This window comes from Lachnellula hyalina (genome assembly GCF_007821495.1).
Source record: "Lachnellula hyalina strain CBS 185.66 chromosome Unknown contig00200, whole genome shotgun sequence".
In the NCBI taxonomy this organism is placed as follows: domain Eukaryota; kingdom Fungi; phylum Ascomycota; class Leotiomycetes; order Helotiales; family Lachnaceae; genus Lachnellula; species Lachnellula hyalina.
The window spans coordinates 14,458-32,625 of record NW_022157314.1 but is presented as its reverse complement, the minus strand read 5'-3'; the positions used below and the strand labels follow the sequence as shown (position 1 = coordinate 32,625).

Here is an 18,168-nt window from a genome sequence, read left to right as displayed (position 1 = left end):
GTAGTTATGAAGGAAGGAAGTGTCAGTCATACGAATTGCAACTCCAAGTTCCGGACAATATAAAGAAATCAAGAATGATCAATCGCAGTTGAATTAGACGAGCCATATATCGCTCTCCCATGAATTCGTGTCCGTGGAAAAACCTCATTCCTATGTCAGACGTATATTTATCATCATGAGTATCATAAACATCCCAAAACCCAATACTCCTCTGGGAAACATTGATCGAACTCCAAATTAGTACCCAGTGATATCCTACAGTCCTAGACCTCTCCCACCGGCCTGTATAACCAAAACACTACCTCTAATGCCACCGGAAATGATAGATTCGCCAATTACACCCAAAGTTTTCCTCATATCATGATTAGGAGTACTGCTCGAATAATCATCAACCAGGCGATTATGTCGTCCTCTGCCTACAACTATCAAATCCCCTGCGTTCTTTGGCGATTGTGCGATTTCTTGTCGTGCGTGGCTAAGGCAGTCTACGATGGGTATTGTAGTTGCCACGTCGACAAAGATGACGCGGTTGGCGAGAGCTGTGGGTAAGGAGTCTCGTAGTGTATGTACGAGCGTAGCGTCTTGAGCAGCTGTCGCGTACATGAACTCGGTATCTACTCGCTCCGTGATATCGAGCTTTGAAGAGCTTGCTCGAGAGGCGCTAGCATTGATAGGGGAACCAGAAACCACAGGGGATCTGGCATCAGACTGAATCGGCATGTTGAAGTGAATGATTGTTGCTGTGATATTGCTATTCTGCGCGAGTTGCAGTACAAATCGAAGGGCTACGCGATCATCGGCTCCACCAAAGAAGGGGAAGTAGACATGGTGGCTTCGGTCGGCTACTGGTGGAGTGGGCGCTTCGCGATGACTTCTAAGACTGAGGCCACTGGCGGTGCGAGCTAGGGCTGTTCGTTCGTGGGCAACAGGGCCACCGAAGCCGCGATTGTAAAATACAGCCGTATTGCAAGTAGCAGTCTCCAGAACCTTTTGGATAAAAACATCTTGCAATCCACTAGATAGCGATTCGTGATGGTTGAGTTCATCAGCAGGGCTTGGTTCGCTCCATGGAATAAGAACAAGATCGGACAGATGATCTGCAGCCTGAGATGCTAAAGTCTCCGCATAGGAATCTTCTGGTACAATGGAAACATCCCCTGAGACAGCGACATTGTTGAGCTGGGCGAAAGTCCGGAATGCGTTGACAACTGGATCGCGGTAAGTGTACTCATCTTGTTCCGAAACTTTCATAACGGACGAGGTACGCTCTGTCAGTTCTAGAATACGTACGCCATGAACTTCGAGAGGAGTTTTTGGCGCAACATCAAAAGTGGAATCTGTTTGAGAACTTTCGCCTTCGGGGACCGATTCAAGCTCGGACTTGGCTCTATGTACTTTGGTGGCAATTGATGTCTTATCACCACCGAGGAGCGATATGAATGTGAACAGACTCGGAAGACTGTCTAATCGAAGGTAGACCAGCAGTCGACGAACCTGAGTGCTGTTAAGCTTCTCAATGGGACGGTCTTGAGAGTCTCCGCCATCATGTTCAGTGAACAGGGGATTACCATCCCAGTCAATCTCGCCTCTCTTCCAAGACTCCAATTTTTTCTGATACCAAAGAGGATAAAGAGAGAGCGTGAGCGGTGTCGTAGAGACTGTAGTTACCAACGCCATGACCACGAAAATAGTAAAGGTTCTTGTCGATAGAATTTTGGCTTGTAGGCCGATGTTCTGGTTTGTTAGCTTAAAATATGCAAACTTAAAAGAAGGACTTACCAAAACAATGAGTTCTACCAAACCCTTACAACTCATCAAAACGCCAATTGCGAAACTCTCTCGCCAGACAAGCTTATTCGCCCTGGCAGCTAATGTACCTCCGATGATTTTTGCTGAAAATGCAATTGCAATAACACCAATAACATAAGCCCAAGTGATGCCGTCGTCCAGTAAACCAAGATTTGTGCTCAATCCAGAAAGGGCAAAGTATAGAGGAAGAAACAAGACGGAAACCAGATCTTCAATCTTTTCTGTAAGTTTGATAGCAAAACCTCCTTCATGAGGACAGATGAGCCCAGCAAGAAAAGCTACGATCAGTGTTAGATGGGTTTACTACTTCTCGAGAACTCACTAACCTCCAAAGATAGGGTGAATACCAATGATTCCAGTGAACCAAGAAGACGTAAGAGCAATTAGCAAGGTCAGAGTTACCATTCCTTGTGAAGGTCCATTTTGAAAACTTCCAGACCGTTTGAGAATCCACCAAAACGGCGGACGGACCGCGTAAACCAAGAACAGAATCCAAGCAATAGCAGTAAGGAGGACATAAAGCGCCGTAATACCAGATCCGTTATTGACCAATGCAACACAGAGTGCCAGAAGAATCCATCCTATAACATCATTTCCTACACCCGCAGCCAGGACCGTAACTCCGACAGGTGTGCCAAGAAGATTGAGCTCTGTGAGAATTCGGCACAGCACTGGGAAGGCTGTGATGGAAAGAGCGGTCCCAATAAACAACATGTAGATCCCAAACGATATCGGTACAAGCCCGGGTTCATGATGGAACTCGTTGTATAGGCCCCAAGCAATCGCACATCCCAATCCGAAAGGCAAAACCATTCCTGCAAACCCTACGCTCAGAGCTACGCGCCAATTCGATAAGAACATCTTCATATTGACTTCTAGCCCCACCAAGAAGAGGAACAGGATCAAGCCGAGGTTTGCGACATTATTTAAAACCGGCATAGAATCGTCAGGGAAAATAGTCTCTTTGAAGCCAGAGATTCGCATCATGACTGAAGGTCCCAGTAAAATCCCTCCGATAACTTCGGCAATAACTCGAGGCTGGCGGACTTTGGAGAGAGGATAGTGGAGGAGTCGGCAGAAGATAATAATGATTCCTGCCTATACGACATCTTGTTAGCATTGCTTCAGAAGATGGGGCAATAGAGATGTCCGAATATGCCGTAGATGATTGTGTCGGGCTTTTTTTTTGAGGGTAGAAGGGATTGGATGGGGGGGAAAGAAATCCGCGAATGTAGTTCATAATGCTTAAGATCGTCGCCGCCAATGCATGATGCCACGCAGGAATGCCTGTCGCAAGCACCATAGCACTAGTAACGACGACTCCCCGAAGAATTTCCGAGACAGTTACCATTGCGGTGGATTCTTGAAGCTTTTCACAGAAAGCTAAGGTTGTGTGTGCTAGTGGTTACATACTTGGATAATGAACAGGATGATTGGATTCTTCTTGTCGTACACCGTCGGATTTGACCCCTCGAGGATACCACCTTGAGGAGTAGCCGTGGCCTTTGGGAGGTGGGAGGAGGACGACATGGTGGGGGATTGTATTTTCCAATGGCGGTAGTGGTGGTGGTGTTGCACAGTTTGTATGCTGCGCTGCTATCCGCGGATCGCACTAGAGGAGGGGCAACAGGACACTGACAGTTACAATTACTCCTGAGAAATGGATGTATTATAGATCAGATCGAGAGAGTTCCGGTCAGGCCAAGGACATGAAGGAGGGCACGATGCATTCCAACATCAACATTAAATGGCGAGGGCAAGGTGGCTTTGGATACGGTGAGAGCTCACAGTCAGCGCGAGAGAGGGGGAGGAGAACATGTGCATGTGCATGAGGTTGCGGGACGAGATGGGCCCTGCATTCTGACAGCCAGCCACTCACAGCGAGTGCCCAGAGCTGGCGTGTTCTAGACGGCGGGCGCTGTACGTACGGATGCGGCGGGGAAGGTTTGTGGAAACAAAGCCCCCGTAAAAAGCAACAAGATAGCCTGTCAAAGAGCGAAGAAACACTAGGGTGAGCTAAATTACAGTGGATTGCCATGTTTCTGGGGTGCGGTGCGGTGCAGTAGATACCCTACCTCGCCTACCTTTATTCCTCCCTTTATTCGCTCAAACTTCCGCTCAAAGGCATCACGTTTCCAGCATACAATCACATATCGTGTAGGCAACGCCTATGTTCCAAGACTTGTTGTTTTCTAAGCACACGTTTTGCGCTGAGGCTGTCATGAGACCATCTATTATACAGCTGAGGTTTTCGTGAAGAAGTCTTCTTTTCTTTTCCCCAGCTTCAATTGCCACCTGAATCGCGTGCGAACAGCCCAGAGAAGAAAGCATGTACTGCGCGCTTCTCTTGTCCAGAAGACTTTGAGAGGCGCCTTCAGCTGCCTAGCTACGGCTTAAGAGACTCGTCGTGTGGGAAGGGAGGGGGAGATAGGATGGTAGCACAGCATATGTTTCTCTGTTTCTTCCACGTCAATCGCATCTGGGTCGGTGGAAAGCAATGGCGCGATGCATTGCAACGGGAGGAGGCTTTCTGTTGTATGCAAGTTGTGCATGCTCTAGATTACGTCAAGCTTTGCGGAAAGATAAGAAAGAGATACAATGGCATTACCGTATCACCTTGTATTATTTCGCTCCGAAATATCTCTCATCTTCCTATTCTTGTTCTTGTTCTTGTTCATTTTACACAGCATGATGAGCCAATGGGATCAACCAAGATGACCCCGTGGCTTGCCTCTGGTATCGTTGGGCCTCAAAATGATAGACTCAAGATAGCCGTCTAAACAAGTGGAAAGAAAGCTAGAAAAGTTTGAGAGCCTGAAGATATATTGAAAGTTGAAAATGATCTCTTTCCCCCTATACCACAAAAGTAGGGGATGTGCCATTTTTTTGAAGTGGTTGTGATTTTCACACACTACGCGCTGCCAACGCTCTGTAGTAAACCTGCTGGTCGGCTGGAACTCCTTTCCCTGCGTTGTAGGTCATGGTGTTGTCCATCCGGTTTAGGCGCCCGGCATCGAAGTTGCCTCTTCGAAAAAGACCACAGCGCGCTAGACTAGTCTGAACTACATGTTCCCAGTTAGGAGGAGCATGGGATTTGAGTTCATTCCCGATGAAGTGATTTCTGTTCAAGACTTAGGTTTATCTGATTACCCGCCCCCGCGCACAATGGCAGGGAAAGTCCTGAAGACAAAGCTGGCTGAGGTCGTACAAGCATACCGATCGAGTAGATATGAAGCATATCCCTGGTTCCCTCTATATTACTTTCATCAAGTGTTGAGGATAAAAAAGATCCTGTCTCGTCCCCAAATCATAGCTACCCACCATGAACAGTAGTGATTCGGGAGCATGTTTCCTACCGAATCATAATCTACCGTAATACCCTATTCCATAGTCATTGAAGGGCTGCAAATCGTGAGTGTCGAATTGCTCCTGTCCACTATGCTCGGTCCGGTGGGTTTGATTGCTGAAGACATCGACAACGAAGGATAGGGCGAGTGCAAAGTCTGCAAAGCTGCTAGCTGGAGGGCCATTGATACATTCGGCAGCTCCGGGCAGGTTCAAGCTAGGCTTCACCATCCCACATAGCCTGCCCAGCAGAACTAGGCGTGCTTCAAATCTGAAATATAACTGGAGACACACCCGACTTGGTCACTGATCTGATGTCGTACGTTGGCATGGCTTTGATGATAGGGAAGCTACTGCTTTACCTCGCAACTTCAGCCTATTATCTTTCTACATAAGCGACCAGAGGCACACTTGAATGATGGATTGAAATACCAATTTCCACCTTCAAAGACAGACACCACCACGCGTTTCCAGGAGAGATCAAACAGCTAACTTTACGTGCCTCGGGTTCAATAGCAAGCTAACCGCCTCCTACCTCTATCATCTTAGAGGTTGTCAGCTTCAGATTCTAGTTAAGTGAGGAAGTTGTGCATATGCAGCTATCCATTGTCCTGGCTTCAGCTGGTCCTGGTCATCACCTTTGGAGCAAATTCCACAGCCTGATTGAAGACACGCCGCAAGGACTTCTATTTCTCTCAAATCGCACGTCACTTGATATCAGAGCTGAGAAGACTATTTCACATACCACCGCTCCGCCCGGAGCTCTTCTCGGGCCTTGGCTATCAATTTGTTATCTTCGTGTCTCGAGAAGAGCCTGCAGTATCGATAATTCTCTGCTGTTCCTCTAGTTCATAGAGAGAAGGGAGAAGAGGGCTGTCTGCAGGTGGAGTGGGGTTGGTAGGTAGATATGTCTCGAGTCTCACTCGGCCTGGCGTTCTTGATGGCTGCTAGTTGTTGAAAGAGCCGTGTCTGTTGTTTGTTCCTCTCTAATACATTACCTTCAGAATTGCTAGAGGGGCCACGCGTTCCGTTACTATATCATTTAGCCTGTTATCGAGAGGATGGATATTCTTCAAGGTGGAGGATTTCCAGTGGTGCTAATTAAGAGTTGTGTTTACCGTTCGGAACACGGCTAGCGTCGTTGGTTGTGCGATGTTTGCATATGTCTTTGTGGTTCTTGTGTTCAACTTGGTTGGGATGGGTTGACTGAGATCGAAGAGGGTTGTAGGGGAGTGTCGTGCAATGTATTGTCTGTCCCTTAAAAAAACGAGTTCTTGGTGACGGCGGGAAAGCCAGGACGGGAGTCTGCGAGAATAGAACTTCCAGACATTTTTTTAAATGATATCTCGAAGGTGAAAAGCCCGTAGGTATGAAGAGTGCAGCAGTCTGCTGTCTCTTGGTATAATAGTTAAGCAGAAGAGCCCAGAAATTGAAAACCCCGGTCTCTAGTTCAAAGGTGAGATGACGGCAGGGGTGATTATGGAGTGAACTCCATTCCTGACTCCGACTTACACACGCTTAGGAAGTGATGAATTTGACTTAGATTTGCTACACTGACATATTATAAAAATTACAATCATCCATTTAACTATCCAAACAAAAGACTTCGCTTGATGCTCTTCCACCTTGCTTGCTGTCTTGAATGGGAGCCTTCCATTAAGCCTCGGAAGAAAAGAGATTTCTGTTCCCTAGACTCCTGAACGCCCCAGGGGAGAAGGGACACCTCCAAACACACGGCTAGTTCAAAAAAAGGGGGATCGTATGGAGTAAAGACCCACAATTCCACATCCTATACGAGTCGTATATGAACGAGAGCGCCGTATTCATTGGCCAAGACTACAATTGCAGCATCCGATACAATCCTTTATCTATTTTAAAAAGCCCCCGTCTCGTCTCGCCGTTAATCAACATGTCTAAACTCCTTCCGGACCCACAATTAACTTCCCTTGGCCCCTGGACGAGCAAGTACGTCCCGAAAGTATTGTACCTCCCCTTTCCTTCTTGATCATCAATCATTACTACCGGGATGCAAGTTGAACCCACAAAGCCACATGGCCCCTACATATCTATTCTGTGTTCTCCCGTCACCGCCCCCACTACATTCCTTCAGCGTACGCCGTACCCGTGTCCATATGCTCGGTGTTCCCCATAAATCATTTCCCCCTGCACAATGCAGCGAGCGCACATGGGCATGCGTGCATGATCATGATCCTGAACAAATGACAAAACGTCTTCGCAGCCATTTGGCCGAGCGCCTGCCGTTCCGATGGAAAAGCCAAAGAAAGAACTTACATCAGCTTCCCCGAGCGAAAGGTACGGAGTAAGGCTATCTATATACAGTATGCCTGGGAAAAGTGGAAGTGGAAGTGTGAGTGGAGATGAAGGGGAAAGGGGAGGAGGAAGGAACCAATAATGTATGCCAAGCCGATGGTTTTCGTTGTGTAACTTTCCTTCTTGGGTATATGCCACGTTTTCCATGTATAGAGTATCCAATGAGAGGACCAAGAGGCTGTAGGCAATGAGATGAGTAAAACGAGATTGCTGAGTAAAGGTCGTGGGGCTGATAGCCATGACAAGGGAAGGGGAAGGGGTGCCATGTGGGAAGGAAGCGAAGCATCAGATGCTGAACGTGTTCTGGGGGACACTAGTATGTAAGAAAAGGTAAAGAAGCGAGATGGCTAAAAGTGTCGTGAAGTGTTTAAGGGAAAGAAAGTCATGTGGCGTAAGGAGGATGGGTGGCTAGTACAAGTAGTCTAGTAGGACATGTTGGAAGAAAATAGAAGAGGATGAATGTAACGGCGTGCTGGATTTAGTTTCATTTGACCTCCACAGGCGAAGACGAGACGGCGGAGGGGTAGGATGGTGGACTGAGGAGAGAGGCAAAGTATGGTACGGTGCATTTAGAGATAGGGTGTCATGAGACGATAGGGTGTTATTAAAATTAAATGGTGGAGGCAATTATGAATCAATAGATGGATGAAAACAAATAGAGGTGTGCAATCACTATTACATCAAGGACATCGCCGATGCCCTGTACTGGCGGGTATTCTCCATTCTGATTTGCAATCTGAGATTCTTGCGGTGTGAAGGTTTGCGTTGCAGTACAGAAATGAAAAGGCTGCATTGCCATCCAAGGCAACAGAGTCTTATCATGACTTTGAGTTCGACATTCGGGTTCATGGATGGCGGCTCTGGGCCCCAAAACGGCGATGACTGGCCACGTTGTATGTTGGCGGATTTAAAATCTTGCCAAGAACGCCATGCACGGAGATAAAGAGGCGGGCTTTTGAAAAATACAGGGTTGGGCAGGGGTTTGGCAGGGGATGAATGCAGGTAATGCGGAGAGATGATTGGTGGGCTGGCATCGTATTGGGGGAATGGCGGTGGATGGATTTTGGGTCGAGGGAGGGGTTCGAGTTGAGCCTAAAAGGATGGGAGGGGTCGCCATGCGCGGATTTTCTGTCGTGGAATCGAACGTGGAAGATGCACATGCACATGATTAGTATTAGGGTCTGAATAGAGTTGTAACACTTGTGTGTGTGCCTATTGTGGTCATCTGTTGCGAATGCTGTGCCACTTGGCTCCCTAAAGAGTGCGGAGTAGCTTGGGGTACACACGTAGCCTTGCATTATTTGTATACAAAGGGGAAGCCAATACGCCCGTCTTGTATGAGTAATGAATTTGTTACGCGTATACCCATGTCGTGCGTCTCGATATTGGCGATGCGAGTGCTTTGAGGCTCTGTCAAGCAAATGCCGAATGCCCGAGACGCGCGATGAATGCCTGGAAGTTCTTGATTCGAAATCTCCATGGATTCCGCGGAGATGTCGAAAATGAAAACACAAGCAATAACTTTGCTAACATGGGAAGAGGCATGAAGTGCTGTTAGAGTTATTGTGATGCTGATCGGCAACAGCAAGCGTGCTGGCTGTGAAACATAGGATGAGATCAGATGACTGATGCGTGATGCTAACCGTATTGGTGACTTGATATCCAGGCAATGCCGCGACATACTATACTGGTATCAACATGGCAACTTCAAGAGACGACCCGAGACAGGTATTCCTTACTCTAAGCAATACATATGCATTTATTTCTTCATCTAGGCCAGGTCTTGTTTCACCAATAGAACATTTCAGCGAAAGCATCTGACGGGGCCCGGATAGGGAACCAATGACATGGATCAATTTGTGCGACCCGAAACATATTGTTGGTTGTGAGGCTATGCTACACCACAAAATCCAAGTAACCAACCCAACCAACTTTGTTTTGACTTGTTTGGGTCCATTTCAGTCTTCTCGTTATGGGTTCGGCCAGATTGCTCTGTTGGGTCGTCTCGGTAGGGTTCATAGGTTGATTTGGGAGCTTTGGCAACTGATATTGAAACAAGGGACAGCGAAAATTCCCCTTCTTGGGTACCGAAGAAACTGTATTCTCATTAGTCCATATCCTAGATGTTACAGGCGAGGGTTTTACCTCCTCATCATGAGACTGATTCTTTTAACACGCTTCAAATCCAATGGCTTGGCATCTGGCATCTCCCTTCCCCTGTATGTAGCTGTGAAGTCATGCCACTTCGCAAACACCTTCTCCCCACCATGTTTGGGCTTGAAGTCATACTCCCAACTTATTGTACTCTGCTCTCGTCCGTTTGGACTTTTGGGTAGGAGCTCATCCTTCAGCGTCAGAGTATACTGCTTCCCATCTGCCTGCGTGACGTCGAGCAACAGTCCATCGTAGTCTGATACATCCCAAATTCGGTTCTCTCCGGTTGTTCTCTGTGATGCGAAGCCTGCCCCGCCAAGGGTCTCAATATCAAGATTTCCACGGAAGACGGCAATGGGCGAGGGAGGGTTGCATGCGAGTTCGGAGTAGGAGGAGCCGCCTCGGACACTGTCATCTGAACTTGTCCAATCTTGACCCGATAGTTAGTCCTGCGATGATTCCAAATGGGGCTCTGTGGGGTTACGTACCAAGGGGTGACCACGGGCTTGAATTCAAAAAGCATTAGTAATAAACTTTGGCGTGAAGAAAGCATTTACACGGCATTGACTACAAACTTACAGGCTACCGCCAAACAGAGTTGACTGCGGTGGTGCTTGTAAAGCCATTCCATAGTTTTGTGACCCCATATCCGGGAACTGACTCTTGGGGTTGAAGCTGTTGTAAAAATGAAAAAGAGATTCGCTACCACCAGCTACCCAGGTACTTGATGACAAACCTGGAGGTCTCTTTGCGGAAAGATTATACGTAGGGTGGATCGTTGATGGAGGGAACAGCTAGGGATATGAGTTTAAATGGAGACTGCTATGTAGAATATAAGTCAAAAAATTGTGGTTTGTTTGATGACTTCACTATCAGCCTTGCCGCGGCAGACGCGCGCTTATACTGGAGTACATGGACCTGATCGGCAAACCTCCAGATTCCTGCCTTGCCTTGCTCTCTCTCTCATGCTTACTAACTTCGAGCATCGCACCGCATCCATCAGCACCTTAAATCGACTCGCGCGCGGGTCTTGTTGATCGTGTTGATCCTTCATCGACGAGCTCCCGTTTTTCAGACTACTCGATCTCTCTCCCGCCACGGCCTGATCCTACAGTGATGCAAGTTGCTGCAACCATCCCACTCCTACGCCTCGCTGTGCCTGCAACGCGATCGACATCGCTCCTCCTTCGTGTCTCGACTCTCGCGTCTGGATAACCTACGGAGTAGTTTGGACCGACTTCCATCCAGTCAGGGCCGTGCATCACATCACGTAGTCTCGAGGGATCTGCACAGGTCTCAGGAGACCGATTAATATTCACGAGAGCTTTGCGCCCGCGACTACGGCCAGCGCGCTGCATTCTATTCTGGATAGAGGTAGAGAGAGTGGCACAGCGAAAGTTGCGGAGCAAGTACTCGCACAGAACTCCGTATTCTCATTGCGCCACTTTCTACAAGTAGACCGACCCAGATGGTTACGTGAAATACGGTACAAGCACGGTTCGGCCAAATAATAATCTCCCACCTACTCTGCGTCGGCCGGCCGGATAGGCACTACCGCAAAGTGGAGGCCGAATGCCGTGCCAAACTTACCCGTTTCTGCTTGGGCCTTTGACACCCGTCGTGGCTATGGGCTCTGAGGCTATGATGTGTTGATAGCCCCACTGAGTGAAACCAGGCCTATCACAAATGATGGAGTCAAGTATTACAGGCAGTTGCAAGTATCAACAACAGTTGCATGCGCGGGCAAAGTAATGCAATTGTCAAGATTATCATTCTTGTTATCTGAAGCTCAAACAACAAGTGTTGTGCGGAGGGGCAGGGTATTTACAGCCCAGAAAAAAACCCCAGGTTTCTTGCTGGTAACAAAGAACAAACGCCAACACCAGACTACCAATGCTACCCATTCCAGCTTCCAAAATCATATTCATGAGAATTCCTCTCTGTTGAGTGTCGAGCGCTTCGACTCTCGTTTTTCATACACCATACCCAAAACCAAACAATCATTATACCAATGCAAAACACTCGCTCATATTTGTGTCATGAGTCGCGGCGAAGGAGGCATCGAGAGAGGCGTGGTCGGGTATTGAGAATACCCCGACTCCGAACATGTTGTCGAGTGATCATATGAATGTGAAAGAGGAGGAGTCTTCAAATTCACAAGTCAGACACGGCTCAGCAGATGCTGTGGAGCTCGGACTTTACTCACATGAGGATTTGAATCGTCATATCCATGAGAAGAGTGAATATCGATGGCCGGAAGTCCTTGATAGCTCATGGCGAACGGGCTCATGGTGTCTTCGTTCTCGCGCTTAATCGAATCTTGGAAGTGCATCATCGAAGGCAGAGTGACCGGTACAGGTTGCATATAATCATATTCGCCAGTAGTCACCGCTCGGTATGGTTGTGATTGAGGATATGGCGGGTAGACGATGTCTTCAGGAGCGGGGTAAGAGTGATATGCGAATAGAGGAGGTGTTCGAGACCCTTCTCGGTCATAGCTTTGGCCAAACATTATTTCCTCGTCATTGTGCATTGGTGGTGTGTACTGCTGAGTTGGAACAAGTCTGGGAGATCTGTGCGAAGATTCCGGGCTTCTCTTGTACTGCTGGACGCTTTCGCGGCGGTCTGGCTGTTGGATTTCCGCATGTATTTGAGGTGGGGATGCTGATGATGATCCTGCCCGTCTCTCGAGGTCTTCGAGGCGTCTCTTTAGCTTCTTGCCTATTGAGTGGGTTAGCTAACTGTGCTGTGGGCGAGCAGATGGAGTTACCCACGGTAGTTTCTTTGAGCAATACGGTTCTGGATTCTTCTGCGCTCAGCAAGATCGGATATCTTGGTCCAATCCTCATCTGGATTTGCTGAACTGCTGAAAGCACTGCTGGTGCCATGTGCGGTGATATGCCTCGACGCCGTGGCAGTCGGGTATGAGTAACTCTGTGATCCAGACATGTTGGTTATGAATGGATAACTGGGGATGTGTAGATGTAGAGTGAGGAAGATGAATGCTTCGAAGCAGAGACTTGGAAAATGATGGTCAAGGTCTGTGTTCAACAAGGCTCGAGACGCCGCAATTGGGGATCTCCCTCGAGTATATATGTAAATCGCGGGACTACACAACTCCTACTCCGCAGCCATGCGGACTTATAGAGCCCCTGCTCCCCAAGATTCAGCTACAAACGAGAACCCTGTCATAGTTGCCCCTACTAAGGCTGGCACAAAGCCCCTGCACGGCTCCCCCTGCTTATTTACCATTTCCCGGCCGCCTTTTCGACCGTTGTTCGCAAAAGCCACGCACCTTGCTTGCCGACATTCTGCGGGCTTTCGAGTCAACGATCCCAAAGGGTTAGTCTCTCAGCCACCCAGCATTTGTACGCTACTACGTACAGCGACACCAACTCTGCTTCACCCCGGGAACGCGCTAAGGCATAGGATCCCGATTTCGTATAGTTGGCTAATTAGCAGCCTTTAAGAATAGAAACTAAGTCCCAAGCCAAAGTTGCTGGGGATGCAAGCCTCGTACAGAGGGCCCAACCAGAAAGCTCGCTCGCACCGCACCAACCCAGCAGTGATACTAGGAATAGATCTACGCTAAGCCTACAAGTACAGTCTCTACTGTAATTCTAGATTATCATCGAAGATCCATAGCAGCCCTACGGCGTGCGGTGGGCGAATGAAGCCATGAACTATTAATGGGCCGGCAATGAGGGTTCAGGAGACGGCTATCTTCATCTAATCACAGTGCAGTGCTCGCAAAGGGGGAGTTTCTTTTTGCGAACGCTACGGGAACAGCGACAACGCCTCTAGAAGGGAAAACAAATCGTCTTGGGTACCGGTAATAGAAGGACTTTGCGATGCCAAATTACTTTCGAGAGGCTCTAAAAAGTACCGAATATTGTTGCCTAGCAAACCCACATTCTGGGAAAAGCACGCACACATCAAAGGCAAAATAATGCTCGGCGCCGCGCCGGTCGCTTTTTACCGTTTGGAATCATGAAACCCTGTAACAATAATCTCTAAAAGGAGAACGAATGGAAAGAACTAGTGGCAAAAGCGGAGGGTTTTACGGCCGCCGTCGACTACCACAAATGGAAGGCAGGAAAAAGGTACAATCGTCCCCCTTTCTCCTAAAAAGCTTGGCAAACAGCCCTATTCAGACTTCTATGCAAGACACTCTTGCAAGCGAGACAATTGATGATTACCTTATTAACCTTCACATCTATATTTGGTTTCAGGAATCTGAAATAGTCTTGACCAACTCTTCGAATGTTTTAGGGGTGCTGTCCTGGAATTGGATCTAGGGATATAGAATCCGACGCACATGTCGTAAAATAGAGTTTTGTGTCCAACCGTCCTCTGGACAAACCAACTACCTACCAGCGTTAGTCGTATCCAAAGCCATTCTCCTACCTGGATAGCTGTAGAACGATGGCACTTCGCTTCGAAGGAAGAATTATCGCAAGTATAACCCTCTTTATCTACTTGTACTCCAGAGTCAAGAATTTCGTGTAAATTTATATACACTGCCTCATGCTATATCGCTTCGGGCAATCAACTCGTACTGTGTTGGCTCTGTTTGGCTCATTTAATATTCCCGTAGCGGGTATGGCTCCTCCAGACATGGGTAGATCAGAGGGGCACAGAGCAGAGCTATGCCGCGTGGGTTTTGGCCCTAAAATTGACCTTTACCGGGAATTTGTCACCATTACTCCGTAATATCCAAGATTCCACACATGAATTTAAACGTAACCTTGCCTCCTTTTAGAAAGAGGCACGGAACGCACGTGCTTTGTCATATGTTTATTTTTGCGCCTCGGATTACAAAGGTGTACAGGCGACAGGGTTTCATTTGTAGGGGTGCATGGGGCCCCTACCTTTCCTTCCAACCCCTCGTCACCCCGACACTTCTTTCAACACACCGCAGAATCTTGGGTGCATGGAAGGTCCAAGGCCCCTGCAATGCACTTCTACACCAATCGCAGTCCAGAGATCGTACCTTAGCGAGTCTCGCGAAGATACGACGACGGTGAAGAGGGAGGAAGAGTCGGGCTCGACGATTCACACTGCTCCACCAGCACCGTGCTGTATTCCACCTTTGACCCACCCTTTGCATTTTAATTCCAATGCTATGTCTCTTCCGGTAGGTCCGACTGCCCATCTGGTGGTACTTGGTGGCAGCTGGTGGCGCATGACATGATTTGAACCTCCCTCTCAGCCCTACCCGGCTTCAAACGTCAATTTCACAGGCCCAATGTGTTCCAATGCAGCGCATTCCAACCACCACCTGAGCTTCACCACTGATTGTAATGTAACCACGCTGCATTGTTCTCATCACCGCTCTCCTCAGACCTTAATCTTGCTTGGTGTCTACTAGCCCATCAATCATTTGTCTCGCGGCGTGCGTTTTAGGCAACGCAATCCCTGTACTACAAAACTTTCTGCCCTAGATCAAGAAGTTCTGGGCCTGGCTGTAATCTATTCCTACTATTCCTCGGCCATAGTTCTGGTCTCCATGTCCTCTCCAACCCCAGGTCTTGCGGTGAAGACGTTCACCGTTGTTCTGCCTGCCTACAGTACCAGTTCCTGGTGTTCCGAGTTACGGGTATCACGCTGGGAAACTCGGCATTCCATGTTTCATTGTCGTCGGTATAGCATAGCCACTGTCCATGGCATTTGATTATACCATCAAATCCGATCTTCCGTATTTGCCGTGAGAGCGGGTATTGCCCATTTGGAATTTTCATGCTTTCCTTGGCATCAAAGTACCCTTTTTGGGATGCCCTCGCTCGTCAGATCGTGTATGATTTGAGTTTATTGGCATTGTTACTAGTATTCCTATTTATTGCATATTTCTATACGGAATACTCAATCCAAATGCTAAATCCATACTCCTGTCTTTTTTAGACTCCTGTCAACCAACCAGCTATATTTGGCCTTGCCCATGCTATGTCGGAGCCTATTTGGTCTATACGGCATTGAAAACGGCCAAGAGGATTGAACGAGGCCCATATTATGTACGGGGTCTTGCCCCTATCGTGCCATGTGGTAATTGTACCAGGGACTAACAGCCTATCAGGCTTACGAGGACCGTCTTGAATCCTCACACTGTTACAGATAGGCGGTAGGGCTTGGTAGCCGCGCTGAACCAAGCAGTATGCAAGCCACCTCCCGAATAATAAACCGTTCAAACGCCCCCAAAGGGGGATCTCTTACAGGTTAGGAAGGTGTGTGATAGCGTGGGAACGTGGCAGCGCGGCAGCTTCTTGCATAATAGTTTCCACGTTTCAGGAGAGCATCGTGGGAGTTTACGGGGAGCTGTGGAGATTACAACATCCTCCCTTGTAACGAGAACTACCCCTATTATTATCCCATGGGGTTTGAAACTTTGAGTGCTGATATAATTATACAACCCGTTAGACTGGTGGGTGTGTTCCCAGGTTAAGATCTCAGCACGCACTTTCCATACCCGCTCTCACGGTATCCACCCTTCAGATTTACCACATGCGCTGCATGCGCTTACCGCATATATCCAAGCATTCAAAACATGGAAGCATGGTTCTAGGGTCCCTCTACGGTACTAATCACCAGAATTATTCCTAGACACCCCTTTCTCCTGAGCCATAATTCGACACTCGGTTTCTGGAGCTGCCCAACACTCAAGCCTATTCCCTGACAACAGCAGGCATCACTTGGAGGCAATCTATTTCCCCCTTGACGGAAATCTAAATATGCACACAACATCAATTATCGACTCCCATTGGGTCCCCGTCTTGATTTCCCATGGGAATTAGTAGCGTCTGACATGAGTGCAGTGCTCTCAGGGAATGCACCTACCTGTACGTTAAAGTTCTTACCGCATTTCCCCACCCTGCTTGCTGGCTGAAGGCTGTGCGAGCGAGCGAGCGAGCGAGCCAGTGAATACAGTGACGGAATCCCGGGCTCTCTCTCCAAAAAAGGCTGAGCAATACCCCTACACATGCTAGCGCAACGACTGCGTATACCAGTCCACACGCCCTGTGCTAGCTGTGGCTTCGAAGTTCGAATCCCATCCCTCTCGGGACTTTTTGTTGCCGTATGGCGCAGACAGACAGGAGGCCGGCCGTTTTATTTAACGCCGTCTGTTTGTTTGTTTCTTTGTCCAGACAGACAGACAGACAGACCTCGCCCGCGCCAGGCGCGCCCGATTAGGAAATCGGTGCCAAGCCATCGCATATGTATACGAAAGCTAACTTTACGAAATGAACCGAAGGGAACGGTGCTTCTAGAACGGAGCTTCTAGAAAGGAGCTACTGTATGAAAAGCTTAATTATTGTCTACTTCTAAATGGAAATTCCCTTCCCATACCTCCGAGGTAGCGCGCGGAACTTGGCGTCCGTGTGTCTGTGTGTCTCCGTCGAAACGCATGTTGAGACTTCGATAATAATTCCTCCTATTCCTCTTATTCTTTTTCCTCCCTACTCTCGAAGTAGATTTTAATGATAATAACTAATCTTTCTGGTGTATGTCTGTTTCATTGATTTGATATCCCTTGGTATTAAGTAAGTAATTTCATTACGGCCGCGAACCCCACGCAATCCTAGCTAGCACAGCACGGCTTTGGGGGTTTGAAAACTTTAATACTCTGCCGGCTAGGTAGGTAATTTACTGTAGGTAGGTGTACCGGGCTTCCGTATGTAGATTGGTAGGGGGGATGGGGGAATGTGGGAATGTGGGAATGTGAGGTTGAATGAACGAATTAATTATCTTGAAGGAGCTTGGGTGTATATGTATCGGGTTGGACTAGAAAAAGAAAAAGAAGGGGGGGCTGAATAATTGGAATAGAAGGTCAAAGGAAGGCTATGTCTGTGGTACAGTACAGTACGCGCAGCATTCTCCTATTAACTTCTAGAATCGGTATGATTTGGTTGAAGGAGATCTAGGAGATAGAATAGGACAGATAGGATAAGATAGAATCAGGGTTGCTAGTTGGTTGAATACCGTACGGAGTATAGAGGAAAGGCGGCCCTGATGTCATGGTGTGAATGGTGCGCATGGATCTAGACTCCAACTAGGGAAAGTATATTTCTCAGGTGAGCGAACAATAAGGAGGCTATCTACGTATGAGAAGACGGTAGATGCATTGATTGTAATTTTGGTAAATTTATATGGTTTTATTATACGAAATAGATAAGATCTTCATTTGGACGGACTTGTACTCCGTAAATCAAACAAAGGGCGTGAATCATTTGTATAGGAAAAGAGTAGGTCAGGTTAGTAGATATGTGTTATTTCTTGTTTACTGATCAATCCGGAGAACTTTGATTGGGGGAGGGGGGAGCGGGAATTGAAGGTTAGGATGGCCTCCTATGTGGCTCAGGATACGAGGAAGAAGATATCCTCTCTTGATCTCCGGACAGGAAAGAGACACAGTAAAGAGCGAATGAGTGAATACATAAATCAACGAAACAAGCGGTAACGCAACTCACCGCCACAGAACGCAAAGTATGCTCGTGAGCGGAGACATGACGGTACGGAGTGTAAGTCGGGGCCTCC

General features: G+C 47.9%; 3 protein-coding genes across 3 annotated transcripts; all 3 read right to left on the bottom strand.

The window, feature by feature from the left end:
- Positions 1 to 255: 255 nt before the first annotated feature.
- On the bottom strand, positions 256 to 3,339 carry kha1 (K(+)/H(+) antiporter; the record flags this gene model as incomplete). The annotated part of the gene is made up of 4 exons (XM_031153133.1): positions 256 to 1,734; positions 1,780 to 2,087; positions 2,136 to 2,907; positions 3,223 to 3,339. The coding sequence occupies 4 exons, from the start codon at positions 3,337 to 3,339 to the stop codon at positions 256 to 258; spliced, it is 2,676 nt and encodes an 891-aa protein (XP_031001943.1).
- Positions 3,340 to 9,626: 6,287 nt separating this feature from the next.
- On the bottom strand, positions 9,627 to 10,265 carry SPAC9E9.15 (Uncharacterized protein; the record flags this gene model as incomplete). The annotated part of the gene is made up of 2 exons (XM_031153132.1): positions 9,627 to 10,059; positions 10,219 to 10,265. The coding sequence occupies 2 exons, from the start codon at positions 10,263 to 10,265 to the stop codon at positions 9,627 to 9,629; spliced, it is 480 nt and encodes a 159-aa protein (XP_031001944.1).
- Positions 10,266 to 11,665: 1,400 nt separating this feature from the next.
- Positions 11,666 to 12,588, bottom strand: radR (Transcription factor; the record flags this gene model as incomplete). The annotated part of the gene is made up of 3 exons (XM_031153131.1): positions 11,666 to 11,785; positions 11,846 to 12,360; positions 12,414 to 12,588. 3 exons carry the CDS (start codon positions 12,586 to 12,588, stop codon positions 11,666 to 11,668), a joined length of 810 nt encoding a protein of 269 aa, XP_031001941.1.
- Positions 12,589 to 18,168: the final 5,580 nt, after the last annotated feature.